The 18921-nt window shown below is 43.0% G+C and overlaps 2 protein-coding genes across 3 annotated transcripts in view; one reads left to right on the top strand and one right to left on the bottom strand.

The window, feature by feature from the left end:
- POLM (DNA polymerase mu) overlaps positions 1-1377 on the bottom strand; it is a 13119-nt gene extending 11742 nt beyond the window's left edge. The window contains exon 1 of one of the 2 annotated variants that reach the window (XM_048513317.1): positions 1294-1377. The gene's annotated coding sequence lies outside the window, so the exon portion shown is untranslated. Of the gene's footprint in view, positions 1-1099; positions 1234-1293 lie in introns of those variants that run through there. The other variant, XM_048513315.1, reaches the window with a different exon arrangement.
- LOC125442150 (N-acetylglucosamine-6-sulfatase-like) lies at positions 1307-18921 on the top strand. Its single transcript, XM_048513318.1, has 13 exons — positions 1307-1718; positions 4917-4977; positions 6179-6382; positions 6515-6580; positions 7478-7576; positions 7696-7860; positions 9496-9578; positions 10984-11102; positions 12035-12138; positions 13013-13114; positions 14087-14197; positions 16444-16551; positions 18088-18921. Coding segments are annotated over exons 1-13 (1368 nt in total). The 5' UTR covers positions 1307-1716; the 3' UTR covers positions 18232-18921.

The raw sequence follows: 18921 nt of genomic DNA, 5'->3' as shown, positions 1-18921 counted from the left end.
CGAGGCACTAGTACCCAGGTGGAACATCGTACAACAGAGAAAGTCCAACATGCTTTGCTCTGTGGTGGAGGAATATACAACCCTACTATCTTCTTTCCAAGGAACCAACTGTTAATGCTATGAACAGCTTCACCTCCAGATCAAGAGGTTTATGAAAGCACAGAAGCAGGCCAAGCAATGGTAGTGCTAAGAACTACAGTACCTGGTTCAAATCCTAACTCTTCCATAATCACTGGGAAGTCCTAAAACCACTCAAACTCAGCCACCCAACAATTTGCTGGATGTTGCATAGATTACTGCACTAATGCCCATGCATTATTTTGGACACTTGACATGTACTGTGGAAATGCTATATTTATGCTATTGCTGAAGTTTTGTCTACACATGAATTGAAGGTGCTGACAAATCTACACACAACAGAAAAATACTCTACAAGTACCCATATGCAAAGCAGATATTCCACTACCACGGCACCACCCCTTTCCTTGGAGCAAGGGCAGAGACAGTAAGTTGTCAAAGAGCTCTGAGAAGTGCTGAGAGCATTGTTAACAAACCCAGACTATTGGGAGAATCTGGTTCAAAACCCACACCCAGCCACAAAACTCACAGGGCAATCTTATACCAACCACTGTGTTCCCAAGTAACCAACCTGATAGAGCTCTTGTGAGAATGAAACTTATTCATTTCATTTATATGCCGCACTTTTCTCCCTAATGGAGACCCAAGTTAGCTACAACATTCCCCACCCCCTTTCTCCGTTTTAGTCTTATATCAACCCTTTGAAGTGGACTAGGCTAACAGTGCTGACTTGACCCAAGTTCCAAGGCAGAGTGGGGATTCAAACTTGGGTTCTCCAGATCCTAGTCTGGAAACCTACTCTAACCATTTCATCACGTGCATCGCCCCGAGTTCAGAGGCAGGCAAAATACAGCCAGACAGATTTGGCGGGGGCAGGAAACACCCCATTACCAGTAATGCAACTCATGTTGCAATTCCACGCACGCTAATCCTGGAATTAAGCCCCCGCAATAGAATTGCATTACAAGCAAACACGCACGGGACCATACCCCACTGCTAGAAGAAGCGCCTGCTCACTTACTTAAATCATGGACTAAAAAGGTATTCACTCCACGTGAAACACGATCCCCCAACACACAAGCCCCGGCTTTCAGAAATTGATCAGCCTCAGTCCCGCCCGCTCAAAACGTAACAGCCGCTTCCTGACCACGCCGCTCATACAAACAAGCCCCACCCAGGGGCGGGTCTTACGCGCTACAAGTCCCGCCCACTTACTAGTGAAAGTGACCCCTCTCTCTTGGCGCTTGGAAAGACTGCGGGGTCGGCTGGTGGTGCCACTCCAGGCTCCCTCGGCCAGCACAGCCTTGTGGGTGGGGGGAGCACGAGAGAGGCAGGTGGAGTTTGCACGCATCATATGACCAGTGGAAAGTTGCACTTCCTGAAACTCTGCTCTGCAAGTGTGAGGCTGGCTGCTAGGAGTAGCCTTTGCTCTGCCTAGCGTGGCTGTGCCAGCCTTTTCCATGGGGGGCTCCTTAAACGATGGGACTCGGTTATGTTTCTTAACTACCTGGCTACTGGCCGTGGGGGCTGTGGTCCAGGCAGCAGGTATTAAGGAAGGGGAGAAGGGAGGAAGGAAGCACAAGCATACTACTAAGTCTTGACCGATGAAGCCGAGAGATCCCTGAGTGCCTCCGGGGCATGAAGTAGAAAGTAACTCAGGTCCGTCTACTGTGGGACCCCCCTTGCCTTGTGGTTAATTAAAGTTCTGAAGGCTTAACCCGAAGGGGCAAGAATAAGTTGTGTTTTGGGGGCTTACCAGGGTTTGGATGTGAAATTCAAAACAATACCTGCGCATACCTGGAGGCCGTTTTTCTTACCACTGAAAGATTCAGGACATGCTGCTCCTAAGCAAGTCTCAACCATGTTTTGTTTTTTTAAAGTCTGCACTGATATGATTGTATATAAGTACTTGCCCTATGTTGCAAGCAGAGAGATTTCTTTGGAGTTATGTTACAAAAGAATGAATAAGTGGGAAATCTGAGAACTAGTAAGTCCTTGGAAGAGTACCCAGAAGTTAAGGAGCTCTTTGACTGCACTTATACAAGTTTCCCTTGCAGTAGATCCTTCTTACTTTGATGGCATGATGTAGTCCCACCCAATGTCTGTTTGTGTCAAATCACATTTTGCTCCTTTGCATATTGGTATGGAATCTGATTGATTTGCTCTTGAGTGACAGCATAGTACATTCTGTCCTTAAAGTAGTTTGTTAGTTTGTTTGTTTCTCAGGTGGTTCAAGACCATCACATAGTACAGTCGTAAAGGTTGTCTTGCCACTAAATGTGGTTAGTTTGCTGGAAGAGAAAGAAGAAAATTGCTAACCCAGAGACAATAATGTACATAACTTCCCCATTCCCATATCCTGAGGCATAACTGGAGGTTTAAAAAACAGAGAATCATATGACTGGAAGCAATGGTACAACTAGGTCTAAAGTCAAGCAACCCAAAAGTCAAGCAACCCCTGTCAATCCAAGGCTTGCAGGGGAGTGTTTTAGCATGTGCCCCCCCTCACCCCCAGCAGATCAGCCAAAGCAGGTATTGGGCAAGGCCTTCTAAAGTGTCCAAATCTCTTTAGGCAAGGTGGTTTAGTTTGCCTTTCCCTTCCTGACTGACATATGAAAGTAACATGGTATTAACACCCAGTAAAATGTTGTTATTGCCCTATTATAATATGTCCTGCTGAATACTTTATAAAATGGTGCTATAAGAGAGTAAAATGAGTAAAAACCAAGAAAACTCCCCCTAATATCAGGCAACCATGTCCAACAATGGAACTCAAAATTTTCTAGGTTTTGGTTACCTACTGGGAACTCCCAGAGCAGCTTCTGTCCATGTGTAGAAATTTTCAATTCCTATTGGTGTTACAGGCCCATTACATATTCAGTAGCGTGGTGTATTGGTTAAGAGCAGGTGGATTCTAATCTGGACAACCAGGTTTGATTCCCCACTCCTCCACCTGAGTAGCAGAGACTTGTCTGGTGAACCAGATGTGTTTCCGCACTCCTACATTCCTGCTGGGTGACCTTGGGCTAGTCACAGTTCTCTCAGAACTCACAAGGTGTCTGAAGGAAAAGGAGCTTGTAAGCCACCTTGAGTCTCCTTACGGGAGAGACAGGCGGGATATAAATCCAAACTGTTCTTCTTCCATTTATAAAAAGCTGTCCAGGGCTTCGTCTGTCTAACTTTGGCAGGAAGTGATGAAGTGGGAGGAGGGGCTTAGTTCTATAAAAACTGGGCAGCTGCATAAAAATATTAAGCTAGATGTTGGTTTTTGGACTTCCAAAGCTGCAAAATAAGTAAGATGTATATTATTTGAGACTTTGAAGGGTTTATGGTTCTTTTAATTCATGCAGCATGATTTAAGACTACATAAACAAAACTGTACGGAAATAATTGATTGGGCTGATGACTCGTGTATAATAGTGTTCCAAAAGGAGATGCAGTAAGCTATATAAATAGTATGGAAGATTTAAGTTGTTAAAATATATATTTTAGTTGTTGCACAGGACTACATAAAATAGTTCTACCATTTTGGTGCAAGGGGAAGAAAGCTCTCTGTTGTATTACAACTAACTTCCTAAACAGGTTCCTCCTCTGTAAACAAACTAATAATTCTGGATAGCTGTAGGAGGCAAAGGCCAGATAGCACCAGATTGTTACCTTAGCAACACCTAACTATAAGATCAAATGCATTCACCACAGAACTCTTGTAGTGGGCTGCTTGTACTAGCTGAAAATTAATTGTTTGGGACACAAGCAACCCTCCCTTTCGCTGCTTTGAAGCCTTTCTGATGGACAAGATATTAAAGAGGTACACCCCACTCTGCCTCAGCAACAGATAACCAAGGACATCAAGGGCAGAAGACTAATCTCTTGGTGCATCAATTCTTGGCTACCCTCTAAGAACAATCCATTTCGTTTTGCATTATTTTATCTGAAATGAGGAAGTGTTCTGGATCTTGGTGCTGCATGACTCTGAATAATGGGAGTGTGGTGGGTGATCGAGGTGGTGGAAGCTATTGCAGAGGTCCAGGTTTGCAAACCACTTGAGGAAGATTGCCCACCAGAGAGTCCTGTGGCCTTTTAAAAACTACCTGGGTAGTTGTCCAGAAATTCTCTTCTAGTTTGCAAAAGCTTCTGGCACTCCATCCTGACTGTAACAAAGACCACCAGCTACTTTAACTATAATTTACAATATCAGAGGAACAAAATCAAAATGGGAGGGGGGGGGGTTAGGTTAAAAGAGCAGTTATGAGAAACTTAATCGTCCCTGATTTCAGAGGGTGATGTCTCACAACAAGATTCAAAGTTAGATGGGTGGATGTGTGTGTTTGTGTGGAACCCTCAGAATAGTTTAAGAATCTCTTCTGGGTTACATATGTATAAACACGGTGGCTAAGAGGGGGAAGGGGTTACATTTGAAAGTACTGCTTGGTGGCCAGAGAGAGATTCCTGTTCCTGAGAAATAATCCTGTGGCTTGGTGCGAATAAATGAAGAAGAAGAAGAGTTTGGATTTATACCCCACCTTTCTCTCCTATAAGGAGGCACAAGATGGCTTACAAGTTCCTTTCCCTTCCTCCCCCATAACAGACACCTTGTGTGGTAGGTGGGACTGAGAGATTTCTGAAGAACTTTGACTAGCCCTAGGTCACCCAGCAGGAATTTAGGAGTGTGGAAACACATCTCTGTCCCCACCCCACCCCTCGCCATGCCATCATTCATCTGTCGTGACCAGAAGTGAAGTACATGTTGATGGGATGCATATTAGATGTACAGGTTAAATGTATCATCTTGTCCATTGCATTGATTTACGTGACTAGAGTGTTTGTTTTGATTTCCAGACTCCCATGAAAAAGACACAAGTGTTGATTGGCCAGTCAGGAGCCTCCTTCACCAATGCTGTGAGTATCCTACTAATGTCATTCAGGATTGCTCTGTGCAGTTGAAATGTAAGAATCAACACTTTTTGAGCAAAGCCCGTTCTCTGTGACCATGATGCTAAGCAAGACCTAAGCAGTGATGTGGGTTAGAAAACATGAATAAGAATTTCTTCTAAACAGAATGTGATCTAATTTAGCATATTGATTTTGAATTATATTTAGCAGTGAACAGTTTTTAATACCCCATGTTAATTTTATCTCCCAGTAGCAACAATACTTGATCTGTAATATTTTTAAAGAAAACAATAAATTCGGCATGGCTTAAATGTTACATACAAATTCAAATCTTTAATTGGAAGTTACTTTTAAGGAACAGCTGGTAAAAAATTAAAGGCAGTTTAGCTTATACTTCCCTCATATGGTTTAAATTAAGAACCTCCCCCAAGGCATTGGAAACTGTTAACAAACTAATTTTAGCACACCCAGAGAACTGTGCATAATATGCTGTGAATATTTCTGTACAACTCACCAATTCAACAGAATTAATTCAACAAAATTTGACACGTCAGGATCACTGTCACTCTCCATAGCATCACTTAACTCTACACGGTGGCCCCCTTGACACACTAAAGTAATAGCTTACATGTTGCAGCAAGAAAAGATTTTATTTTCTTAGTCCTGAACCTGCTATCAGTCAATGCATGATGTCTGCTCAAGTTTGCTTCTGTTCTTAACGTATTTTACACTGCTTTTTCAGTATACATATGTACAGATAGTCACATCATAGAGAAACTTCCAGTTAGGAGGTACAGTAATGTAAATGAAAACCAAACACTAAAGAACCCTGCATCGGGTCACACTGAAATTATAGTCTAGCATTTAGGGTTAAAAACTACTTAAGTGGTGCTTTTGATCCACAGGTGGCACTAGACAAGTTGGAAAGAATATTAACTGACCTTTCTAAGGATTGACAGCATTTAGCTGAGAATGAAAGATTTGGCCAGCCTCAAAAAACAAACAAACCCAGAAAGTTTGATGCCAGAAGGTAGCAGGCATTCCACTCTCTTGTTACCACCAACAGAAAGATCTTCTCAAATGTGGCTACCTGTCAGCCCCCTGTTGACAGTATACACAGATAAGGGCACTTCTATATGATTTGAATGTCTGGGTAGCTAATGTTGGAGAAGGAACAGATAGCATGGATTAAAATGTCTCCCTTCAGTTTGCAGTAACTCCATTGTGCTGTCCCAGCCGCAGCAGCATCCTGACTGGTTGTTATCCTCACAATCACCTGGTGAGAAACAACTCCTTGGATGGCAACTGTAGCAGTCAGTCCTGGCAGAGGTTGCAGGAGCCATTTACCTTTCCAGTGTATCTGCAAAAGCAAGGCTACCAAACTTTCTATGCTGGCAAATATCTCAATCAGGTAAAGAGGCTGTCCTCTGCTGGTAAATGCCCCCAGAGGGCTTTTATTGTTTTGTAGCACATTACTCAGCACACCTTGCTTTTAATATCATACTCCTTCCCTCCAACTGGAAATTCTTCTTTGCTTTTGTAGTATGGTGACCCCAACGTTGGAGGTGTTCAGCATATCCCAGTGGGCTGGACCTACTGGCTAGGTCTGGTGAGTTTTGTTTTTTTTTACATTATTCTTCTTCCCTAAGTTTACAACTATCCTGTTTTCCCGAATATAAGACATCCCTGGAAAAGAAGATGTAGTAGAGGTTTTGCTGAAGTGCGAAATATAAGGCATCCCCCAAAAGTAAGACGTAGCAAAGTTTTTGTTTGGAAGCATGCCTGACGAACAGAACACAGAAAAATAAGATATCCCCTGAAAATAAGACATAGCGCATCTTTGGGAGCAAAAATTAATGTAAGACACTGTCTTATTTTCGGGGAAACACGGTCAGAGAGTAGTGTTCAGATTTTGCGACAAATCTCTGTTTGCTCCATGATGGGTGCAAACATACATGCTCCCATAGTTTCTTCCCTCCTTGCACATGGAGTGGAATTGAAGGCATCCAATGTGGGAAGTTTTAAATCCAACTCCAGCATGCCATGAAGTCCAAATGTAGGTTCCCAAGCAAATAATGTTTTGTTTCCTGGGCTTCCTTTCTAGTTCAGAATCTTGGTTTGTGGGAAGGAAAAACCTCCAGTTTGTCCAAGTGCCTGTATTCAGATATTGCAGTGAACTGAAGTTTGATTTAAGTCTCCTTTAACCAGGAAGTATTCAGTTGCATGTGCAGGAAGGGAGGGCATAAGCACCAGTGTTGTCATGCCCATCATGGATAAGCAGAAGGTTGCTGTGACATCTGGACAAAGGCAACGAGTTGCTTAGTCATTCCCACAAGAGTCTTGGGAATAGATGAAATGGAACAAGACTGCACTGAGTATTAGGAACTTGAAATGTGGTGGGGGAAATGAAATAAAACATGGTGTTTATAGGCTTGTGGCTGGGGCTTGGTTAGCTAAACTCAAAAGAAGCCCATTCACTAATAACTTTGACTCATGTGCCCAACAGCTGGGGAATTCCAAGTATTACAACTACACTCTTTCAGTGAATGGCCATGAAGAGAAGCATGGAGATCATTATGAAGAAGACTACCTCACTGACCTCCTTGTGAGTCTCTCCACATCTTTTCCCTTCCTGTTTTCCCTGCTGCCGGCGGCCCTTTGAGGCCTCAATCATTCACAAACCTCTCTTTCCCTCTGTCTGTCCCCATCACTTCCCTTCCTCAGGCAAACCGGAGTCTGGAATTCCTGCAAAAACTCTCTCGGTCTCCCTTTCTCATGGTGCTAGCCCCGCCTGCCTCACATTCCCCCTGGACTGCAGCCCCCCACTACAAGTCAGCCTTCAGCACCACCCAAGCACCACGTACTGGAAGTTTTAATGTTCATGGGAAGGTGAGTGGCAAAACAAAAGAAGTGGCTCTGGGTTTATATGGCTTGTGAGCAAGGTACTGTTAAAGCGAGGCAGGCTACCAAGGGAATATGGCATCCGTACTGTGGCTGTGGATGATGTCGTGCAGGTTGCATCTAACCTGTGGCATCTATGGTGGCTCTCTGCCTTTTCTGGGCACTGTTCAAAGTACTAACTATAAGCTGTAATTCAGTAAATGTTTTTGGCCTCTCAATTCCTTGGAGGCTGCAACAGGACACAAAAGGAGAGCCAATCTGTTAAAACACATCAGGGATACTGTCAGTGCATCAGGTTCAGACAGCAAGATAGACTCTACTTATGACATCTTCCACCACAATGGTGACATTTCCTCTCAGTTCAAGCTCTTCCAAGTTCTAGCCTGAGCAACTTCTGGAACCAATTATAAGACATGCTTGTTTGGATAGCGTTTTAGAGATTGGAGTTATGAATATGGAATAGGATTCTGTTTGGGTCTAAATTTGATTGTGTTCTGTGTGGAAGGGAAAGGATGCGAGTCTGCTGCAGACTGCAGATTTTTTAAAGTTAGAGTCATGTTATCTTTCTGCTGCCTTAGCCATTCACAACATTGCACTAGATCTCTTGAAGCCTAGGTAAGAGCTGACCACTTTGGATTGGAAAACAGCAGCCTCCATGCATGTACAATATCTTTATTGGGTTACACTTGAAATAAACCTGGAGCCTAGAATGCTGATATGTTCAGGTTGCTTTAGTTGGTGCTAGAACAGATAGAAGTGTTCCAGGACTCGAGGAATAAAAACATGCTAGTCCTGAAGGTGCCACAAAATTCCCTCATATTTTTGCTGCAACAGACAAACATGGCTACCCCTCTGCAAAAAGCTGTTTTCCTCAGTTGATGGTTCACCGGGAAGGCCTCTTCACATAAGTCAGTTACTTCATAGAAGGAACAAACATGATTCCAATGTGTACAGTTGGTATAGTATACTGCCAAACATTCCAACAGTGAAGACAGAAGTTCCTAGTTCAAATCTTGCCTCTATCATGATAGTTAAACTTCAAAAAGCCACTGTTCTCCCAGTGTTCTCCATAGGTATAAGTGGCCTGTCTTACTGGGCTATGTGTTTGACTTAGTGATTGTAAGGAATGTTCTCCTGTGTTTTCTGTTTTAATGTGAGTTTTAGTTGTAATTATCATATACTTGTCTGTTGCAATTTGGTGGATGCTGTCTCGAATATGAGGAGGTAAATATGTTGAATAATCTAAGCAAAGCACTGTGAACACTCTGGCATATAGTACGTGAATGAAAAATACATCCGTGTCTGTGGAAATGTGAAGAGAGAATAAGGGGTCATGTATTTTCTGGGTGAGGGAGGTGAATCATGTCTCAGTGGTGGAGTACATATTCTTCTTGCAGCACACCTCTGTCATTTCTTAAGTAAAGGATATCTGACAGATGGGAAAGATCTTGGAACACTGCTGCCGCCAGTCAGAGCAGGCAATACTGCATTAGAAAAAGAATAATTCAAGTCAGCATAAGGCAATTTTGTGTCTCTTGTGCCCCCTCCTGACACTTACCAACCAACTGAACATTTACCAGTTCTGAACAAATCATCCCTAATCATCATCATCTTGTTTGGCAGGACAAGCATTGGCTGGTGAGGCAAGCGAAGACTCCTATGTCAAACACATCTATCAAGTTCCTGGATAATGTCTACAGACAGCGGTAAGAATAGATTCGGAACATTTAGGGAGGGGTGGTCTCTCTCTCTCTCTCACTCTCATAAAGCAATAATGTAAAACCACAGTGTCAGGCATCTAACTTAACTTGGCAACCTGAACAATTCTCGACATTGTTTCAACCTGTGTGCAACCTGTGTGCAACAGCCCATATGTATCCAGAGGATGCTGTGTAAAGACTAAGTAGTACTGGACTTGGGCAAGGCAGACCTACGCTGAAACCTCTACCTGGCCTTTAAAGTTCACCGAGAGACCTGGGGCCAGATGCTTTTAGAATTAACTGGAGACCAAAACGGGATACTCCTGCCACGTATACAGTCTCAAGCTTCTTGCAAGCTTGTCTGTAAGAAGGACAGGATACAATTGTATTTTATAGTTTATAGCGCTTTGACCCTGAGGCAGTTTCCTCTTGGTCCTATTTTGCAGGTGGAGACACTGAAGTTGAATATTGCTTAAAAAAAGCTATGCAGAGAGTTCAGTGGGCAGATACAGAACTGGGGCTCAGGTCAAGTCCAGTGGTTTCATTGTCTTCAAAAACTAAAGCAAAAGAGTAGCTTTGGTTTGGCTAGTTGATTTCCAAGAGCAAATGCTGAACTAGATGGACAATAGTCTGACCCAGTAAGGCAATGCTTGTCACTATAGCTAATTCTGCAGTGTTGGCCCATGTGCAGATAGTAAATCTGTACAGTGAAGCCAAAATGAAGGGGGGGGGGTGGCTGTGCACATCTGGAAGAATGCCCAGGTATACTGAAAAATGTAACTCCCAAACTGGGATAAAACAAACCTTTTAAGAACCCTGCTATTTGCACATACATCCAGGATACATTGCAAGCTGTTACAGTTGATCATAATAGTGCCTGAAGTTTTACAAGACTTAGGACAGGCTTTTGGGTTGCCTTAGCAACCTGGCTAAATCCTGAAGTTTTCAAAACTTGCCCTCAGAGTATAGCATCCTCTGCTAAAACCCATTGCTTAGCTGAGGTCCGTGTGCTCTGCAGGCAATTCCCATGGCCTTGTGTGTACCGTTTGGGATTGCAATAGCAAATAATTATTAAAGTTTAGCAGCAGCATCTTAAAAGCCTTTGGGCGCCATCTGTAGGCTGCATCAACAATCAAGCAAATGCCAAGAATAAGATTGAAGAGGGGGAGCAATAAAGGGGCCACACCCATGCAGGTCCTCATGAATCATCCATGTATCTTGCATTTGTTACAGTGGGAATGCTGAATAAACTGTGTGGCCACACAGATACTGAATACGTGTGAATGCCATATGAATGGTGCTATGACTGTCTTGAGTTGGGAAACAAAGAGTGGATTAAGTATCTTGTTAATGTAATGCATGGATAGACCTATACTGGGGCCGATAGTTATGTGTCTCTCTCTGCTTGCAGGTGGCAGACCCTGTTATCTGTAGATGATATGGTGGTAAAGGTGCTGGCCCAGTTGGAGTCTCTTGGTTTGATGAGTAACACATATGTGTTCTATACCTCCGATCATGGTTACCATGTTGGTGAGCTGCAAATTGGTGCTGTCTAGATACCTTGTGGTTGCGGGTGGGGATAAGGAGGAATGGTGACAATTGGGGAGGAACAGCTTCCTTTCTTTTTTCATTAAAGAACCAGTGGTACACTTGGGGAGTGATCATGCCTATAGCCAGATGTCTTGCACTTGTGGAGGGGGGTTCTTGAGTTGCAGTGTGAAGGTTAAGTGCTTTTAAAACCCACTGCTCTCAGTGGAAAGTATTTCAGCATGTTCTTTATTCTCTTGATAAAACTGGTGGAATTTACTTTTGACTGGATCATGCTTAAGTGTTTTAAATAACTTTTTTAGCCAAATGTATTGGTTACCTTTAAATAAACAAAATGCAATATGATTCAGTAGCAAACACTTGCCAATCATTCTGCTGATTGGGCAGAACTCTGTGAAGTGGGAGCAGGTTGCATTCTTACTAAATGTTTAAAGGGAAGACACTGTATGGTTTCCCTCTCATCTTTGTAAGTAAAGGGGCTTACTTGAGTGTGTGTTTAAATCAAAGCTGAAAGTTAAGGGAAGTGTCCCGAAATATCACGGGATCAGGGAAAGCTCCTAAATTCCTGGCTGGCTTGGCAGAAAAGGCCCGGAGGAACAACTCTGTTTTACAAGCCCTGCAAAACTGAGACAGACTCCGCAGAGCCCTGATGTCACCAGGGGGTACATTCCACCAGGGCCAGGGTCACAAAAGCCCAGGTCTGTGTCGTTGCCAGCCGAACATCCTTGAGGCCCGGGACCACCAACAAATTCTCTTCCATTGACTGGAGGGGCCTTTGAGGGCAATAAAGGAAGAGGTGGTCTCTCAGATATGCAGGTCCAAGACCGCTAATGGCCTTAAAGGTTAACACCAAAAAAATAGTGATGTTGCCTTGGAGGTGAAAATCCACAACAAGGAATTCTTTGTCTTCACAGGTCAGTTTTCACTGCCCATCGACAAACGGCAGCTTTATGAGTTCGACATCCGAGTCCCGTTGCTTGTGCGAGGCCCAGGCATCAAACCGAATCAGACCCGTCCGGTAGGCGCATTTCTTCTTTCTCACTGTCACCCATCTTTTTATGCAGAAGCCCCCCCCCCCCCCCACCTCCTCCTCAGTGGTGGGATTCAAATAACTTAATAACTGGTTGTTTACAAGCACCATTTTAACAACCGGTTCTGCCAAAGTGGTGCGAACCTGCTGAATCCCACCGCTGCCCCCACTAGATTTTCAGGATTCCCTGTTAAAATGATTTCTAGCAGCAGGACTGGAGGACTTTTCTGTGACTGAGACCAGTTGGAATAGGCAACAGCGGGTGAGAAGGAACCAATGATCTGCCTCTGTGTAAGGCAGTTTCATATCTATGAATGCGACGGATGTCTTCCAAATGGCTGGCCTTGTTTAGTGATATGCATATGCTGAATAGGTGCCAGCCAGAGTGGAGATTTTGGGGGGTGGGGCCTGAGGAAGGCAGGGTTTGGGAAGGGGAGGGGCAACAGTGGGGTATAAGGCCAATAGAGCCCACCATTGAAAAAAGTCATTTTATCCAGGTGAACTGATCTGTCACCTGGTGATCAGTTGTAATTGTGGGAGACCTCGAGCTGCTCCCTGGAGATTGGCAACCCCTACTGCAAACATGATCTTAAATCTTTGCTACTATAAATATTTATAAGCAAAACTAAAGCCGGTGTCGTAGTGGTAAACTGGAAGCTCGTAGATGTTAAGCTTGATGCCAAAACTGAGAAGGATATGGGAAGCTAGGGAAAACTTGGGTGGGAATTCTTAGCCCTGACATGCTAGATCTCTGTGGGTATTGTCACAATTAGGGAGAGCCTTCAGTCTTGTCTCTTCATAATGGAATTTTGTATATTGAGTTGCATGTTCTAGAGATCATTCTGTAATTCTTCCTCACCAGGAGCCCATCCTCAATATTGACCTGGGTCCTACATTCCTGGACATTGCAGGAATCAATGTATCTCAGACTCGCATGGATGGACAGTCCTTCCTGCCCCTGCTGGTAACAACTTCCTCATCACTCCATTCAAGAATGTTCCGGGCAACAAGCCAGAGAGTTTTTGTCAGGCATTTTGCATACCTGTAGTTTTCAGTTTTTATGCATTGCAAGGGACTCTTGCCACAATAATTCTCTATTTCTGTTTGGGCAAATGCTCTCTGGGAATAACGCCTAGGGGTTCAGAGGATAATGATGTGAGATTTCTTTAATTGGTTACAACATGGTGTGTGAGTGGAAGAATAGACTGTAAGGTGATAAAGGATTTTTATAGCCGAATCATGTCCATTAGTAAGAGAGAAGGTACTGGTAATGGGAGAAAGAAGAATCTAGAATTCTATTTTAAAATATGTTGCATACCACTTTGAGGCTATTATGGGTCAAAAGTAGAATATAACAGGTTTTTTCCTATTGTTGCACCACCTGCCATGGAACCCCTGTGTGTTGCAGAGGATATTGGGCAGTATTATAGATGGATGGATGCTAGGTTTGCATGCAGCCAAAACTTCTTGAGCATGCCATGGGAACCAAGGTTGCAGTATACAATACACTGCCTTGTAGCATGGGACAGCAGTGTTCAATTTTTTCAGGGAAGCTTGTCTCCCATTGCTGAATTTCCTAGAACCAAGTTTGAAAGATTCAGCTCTCGAACAGGCAGTTACTTGCTAAAGAATTTTTCCCTCTTATCACTACCAGTTGGGGGTACTTAGATTGGGCTAGAACAGGGGTCTGCAACCTGCGGTTCTCCAGATGTTCATGGACTACAATTCCCATCAGCCCACCAATTGGCCCTGGTGGCAGGGGCTGATGGGAATTGTAGTCTATGAACATCTGGAGAGCCGCAGGTTGCAGACCCCTGGGCTAGAAGTTCTACCATAGATTATAGGACGGTAAGTTTGAGAAGTCATGGTAGAAGGCAAGGAGAGGAGAATGTTCCAGCTGGGATGCTTCTTCAAGCATATGTCTCTTTTGCTGTAGGTGAACAAGACCCACAATTATAGCTGGCGTTCTGATTTCCTGGTGGAGTACACTGGAGAGGGCAGTGGTGGCAGAGACCCCAAGTGTCCTAGCTTAGGACCAGGGGTATCGGTAAGTGTTTCTACTATTGCTTACAGCACTGCCCTTACTCTTCCTTTGTGGGAAAATCAAACTCCTGCAATGAGCAAACTGGATTATTTATGTTCCACCTTTTCTCCCAAAGGCACATGAAAGCAGCTGACATTGTTCCTCCATTTTATCCTGACCATGACTCTGTGAGATAGATGAAGAGGAGGGTGTGATTGGCCCAGTAGGCATGCCAGCCTTTAGGCGAGACTTGAGAATCCCCTGGAATTGCAGCTCATCTCCCGACTACAGAGATCAGTTCTCTTGGAGAAAATGGATGCTTTGGAGGGGGCTTTGTAGTCCACTGCGGTCCTTTTCTTCTCCAGGCTCCGCCCCCAAATCTGCAGGAGTTTCCCAACCTCGACCTGGCAACCCTGCTCCCTCCAATCCCCCACCCGGGAGGGGGGGGTGCGTAGAATCAGGCAACCCTAGAACCAAAATTCCACAGCAGATGTTCGTGGCAGAACAGAGATTTGAACATGGGGCTCCCAGATCCTAGTGCAGCTCTCTTACCCCTACATCAAACTGACCATCACTGAATATATTGTGCCATTTGTTTTTGTTTAACTTGCTTGTTTATTTGAGAAAGTTATCATTTCTATTATTTGAATATTAAGTAGATCCATACAGTACATACAATGCCCTTAACAAGAAGTTCAGTAATAAAAACTGTGCTTAAGTTCCAGATTACAATACAGATTTGTTCACACTATTGCACTTTTCACAATAGTCGGATTAAAACGAATTGGCCTACTAAATGCTCCTTGGACCAATAATTGTTTCCAGACTGTCTCTGGTTGGCATCTGGAGCTTTTTGTAGGGGCATAAGTCTCATTGCAACATATTTCCCTGGCCTTCTCCATCTATTCAGTCTCTTGAGGAAAAGTATTCTTCCTCTAATAACTTGCGAAGAACTTCCAAGCTGCAATAATTACCTTTAATATTATCTCTGGTACTGGTTCGGTAGTTCAAGCACGTAGCTCAAGAAAGCAAGTTTGGGAGACCATAGCATGTAGTAAGTACTGGAGATCTTTCTCTCTAATATTCTGCAGAATAGTTGAGCCCTAAGACGGGGTGCCACAGATACAAAGATGTAGTGGTACTACAGAAGCAGTAATTATTAGTATTTGTGTTGTGTGTCTTCGTGATTTTAAGTGGTGACTGATGTCAGTGGACAGCCACCTTCAGGTTTTTTCTTTCAATACTAGGTTAACTGAAAATGCCGATCCAATATGTGCACACATCATTGTCCATGTTCTGTTCTGAATGTTTAGACAGCTTTCAAAGTTTTTTACATTCTTGTTCCAGTAACTGGTTATATAGCATGGGAAGATTCCTCTTAACGCTACCCTGAGACAGATTCTTGAAAATTGCCAGCCCATTTCTCAGTTTTGTTTCTGTTGGCTTTGGTAGCCTCAGTTCAGAAGTAAAACTAGGCTTTGTTTATGAAATGGATAGTTTCAGGCAAGAACCACCCATGCATCTTCAGCCATCCCTTTCAAGAATCAGGGCTAGCTTTTACTTCCAAACAAAAGCTTTGTGTCCACAGAACATGCAAACCCTAGTATATTTTTCCCCCGGCATTCTGTCATTAGGGATTTTACCCCAGGACTCACTGTGTTTAATATTTGCCTATGCAAAGAGGAGTTCGTTTCCAACCCTTCCCATAATTTTCATACATGCCAAAGCCAGCCTTCCAAACAGTTAACAGAAGCTCTTGGCTTCTTTTGTGTCAGTGTTTTCTACCTTCAATTTATATAACAGGCAAATTAAAATGGATGCAGTTACCCCACACTCTCTTATGCCTGTGCAATCAGAGTTTTGGGTTCTGAACTGAGAGAATAGGGAAGAAAGTCTCTCCTCCTTCCTGTTACTGAATCCAGATTTCATCCAAATATTTTGAAACAGTTTAGAGCAGGGGTGTCCAACTCTGGTGCCCCAGATGTTCATGGACTACGATTTGTAGTCCATGAACATCTGGGGCACCAGAGTTGGACACCCCTGGTTTAGAGGAATGATATTCCAGTACTCTGGGTGAGGCCAGGCAGGTCATGTGATTTTTTTCAACCAATGAACTAAATCATGTGATGACAGAACGGGTCCAGAGGGAGTCTTGACCTAGGTTCTTGTGATGACTTTGGACAACCCTGGTTGATGAAGATGTTTTAGGGTGTTTCATGGTCTTGGCTACTTTTGTTTAACCTCTTTTGCTTTTTTTTCTCTCCTCTTAGCATTGCTTTCCTGACTGTGTCTGTGAGGATGCCTTCAATAACACTTATGCCTGTGTACGTACACTGAGCCACATCAACTTGCAGTACTGTGAGTTTGCAGATACCCAGGTGAGCTTGGCCACATTCTGCGCCCTTCTTCCTTTCCTAAAGAGGTTTTAATGAGCTGTGGATTTTTTATTTATTTTGCTTCTCTGCCCTAGCAGCCTTTGGTGCAACTCAAGAAACTGTGATGTCTCCTGCACCATTTCATATTAAGGTTGAAGAAAATAAGTTCTTCAGCAGTGCTAACATTCAGCAGCAAGTAGAATTAAAATGGAATTTTAGCAACGCTTAATATATTACTACATTTCCCTAGCAATGCCCAATTCCAAGGACCATGATGATTTCTTGGAAGTAAACAAGTGTTCTTCCTGCAATTGTCCTTTTTAAATGTGATTCATCTCAACTGCTTATTCTGTCCTTAATTGTTTGGTTCCTCTGGTGCAAGTTTCTGAACCAATTACTTTCTCTTGGAACAGAAAGACTTTAATTACTGTTTTTTACGGCAGCTGCAATATGTGTTCATGATCCCCCCCCTTATTTTTCATTATTATAGTTTTGTAATTGTGAAATTATTCTAAGGAAATAAGTTAATGAACATTCACATGTACTGGAAAGAAAGAAAAGGAGCAATTAAATTCCTTCCCCAGAAGAAAGGACATGATTAAGGAACCCTTCACAAATGACCAAACTAAGCAGCAAGTTAATTAAGCATAAATAGAATCTGCTTTTGTTTGGTTTTTAAAAAAACACCTGTAATTTCAAGGGATAGTCCTGGAAAGCCTCGATAATGCTTCATTGGCCCATGCTGTGATTTCATATCAAGTGGGGGGAAATTTTTACATGAAGTCTGAAAAAAGTCAAAATCTCAAAAACTGGAAAAACTGGAAAGTTGATGATGCTGTCATATGGATACTTCATTAAAAAAAACAACTAAGTGAACAGCCAGTATCTAATCCAGACCAAATTGCTTGTGTGGAAACACCCATGTTTTGAGAACTAATGAATAAATACCATTGTTTGTATGAAAAAACACCTATTATTCCTTTTTTTTGTTGCCTTGAAGATACACGGCATTTTGACTTACCTGAATCAAAGATGCAAAAAAATGTTTACTGTTGCTTGCTTAACTTTATTTATACTACAAAAAGTTTTATCTCCTGCATTTTTTAATTGCAAAGTCTTTGATCATATCCTCAAAATTAATCTGATGTAAGAAATCTGCTTCAATGCTTAGCAGAGATAAGGAGGGGAAAAACCCTCTGCACAGGTGTCAAACTCACAGCCCTCCAAATGTTATGGACTACAGTTCCCACCATCCCCTGCCAGCATGATGCTGGCAGGGGATGATGGGAACTGTAGTCCATAACATCTGGAGGCCCACAAGTTTGACATCTATGGTTCTTTACTTGAGGCTCTAAGCATGTTCTTATTTTGCTTAATGGTTAATCAAGGGCTGCTAGTGCTTCCTTAGATGGACATCTCTGGAGCTTAGCTTGGTATTCTGTATGGTTCCTTGCCTAGCTGCATCCCTGAAGATGAATCTTGTGGTGAGGGTATATCTTCTGTTTTTGAGGAAATCCTCACTCATATTCTCTTTTGCAGAATTTTGTCGAAGTTTATAATCTGACTTCAGACCCACATCAACTCCTCAATATAGCCAAGACTGTGGACCCATCCCTGTTGGAGCAGATGAACCAGAGGCTAATTAAGTTCCAGGCTTGCTCGAGGGATAGCTGCCGCTCCTAGTGCACCTTGATGATGATCTCACTCAATGACTGTGCCAAGAAACCCAGAAAGTTTTCATGTTCTCTAGATTCTCTTAAATGACCTTTATGCTGGTTTTATGTACTGGATTTCTTGAGTAGTAAGCCCAGGTCAGCAAACAGTTTTGTTGATGGGGCCTGGTGTGAAGAGGATAGGGTGGTGAGCTGGATGAAGTTCTGTGCCTCTTTTCCCCGCAGTGGACCTGATGTCACTTCCTGTTGCCACATGTTCTGCCAATCATCCACAAACTTCTTTATTGTGTCGGGGATCAGGAGGTCAAATGTTGTCCAGTCAGCAGGCTAGATATGGTTCAATGGGCACCCCATGCTGCTTTGTACACAAAAGAGAAATTCATAGCCAGATAACTGAAGGATTTTCTACCCTTCTTGCCACAGGGTCGGGATAGTTTTATTTTCTCATTTAACCAATACATTCAATTCCTGATAGCTACTGGATTATCACTGTCATCACCATATTCTCTTCTCCTTTCCTAAGCAACCAATGTCCTTTCTTGGTTTTTTTGTTCCTGTCCCTCCCCTGCCCTTAGAAGTTTTGATTCAAATGCTGTGTAGCCTATGCTGATTCTGGAAGATGTTGTTTGATCCCATCCATGACTGTCTGTGTTAGTGCTGTGAAAGGAAATTGAATAAAGGACTTTTTATTAGGAATGAA

Source organism: Sphaerodactylus townsendi, linkage group LG12, assembly GCF_021028975.2.
Source record: "Sphaerodactylus townsendi isolate TG3544 linkage group LG12, MPM_Stown_v2.3, whole genome shotgun sequence".
Taxonomy (NCBI): Eukaryota; Metazoa; Chordata; class Lepidosauria; order Squamata; family Sphaerodactylidae; genus Sphaerodactylus; species Sphaerodactylus townsendi.
Note: the sequence above shows the minus strand (reverse complement) of the source record. Positions and strands in the feature narration are given on the sequence as shown.

Excerpts from the sequence above, each read along its gene's own strand:
- LOC125442150 (XM_048513318.1), top strand. Across the intron at positions 6,581-7,477 it reads GGACCTACTGGCTAGGTCTG|CTGGGGAATTCCAAGTATTA; the intron begins GTGAGTTTTGTT and ends TGTGCCCAACAG. Across the intron at positions 16,552-18,087 it reads GTGAGTTTGCAGATACCCAG|AATTTTGTCGAAGTTTATAA; the intron begins GTGAGCTTGGCC and ends TCTCTTTTGCAG.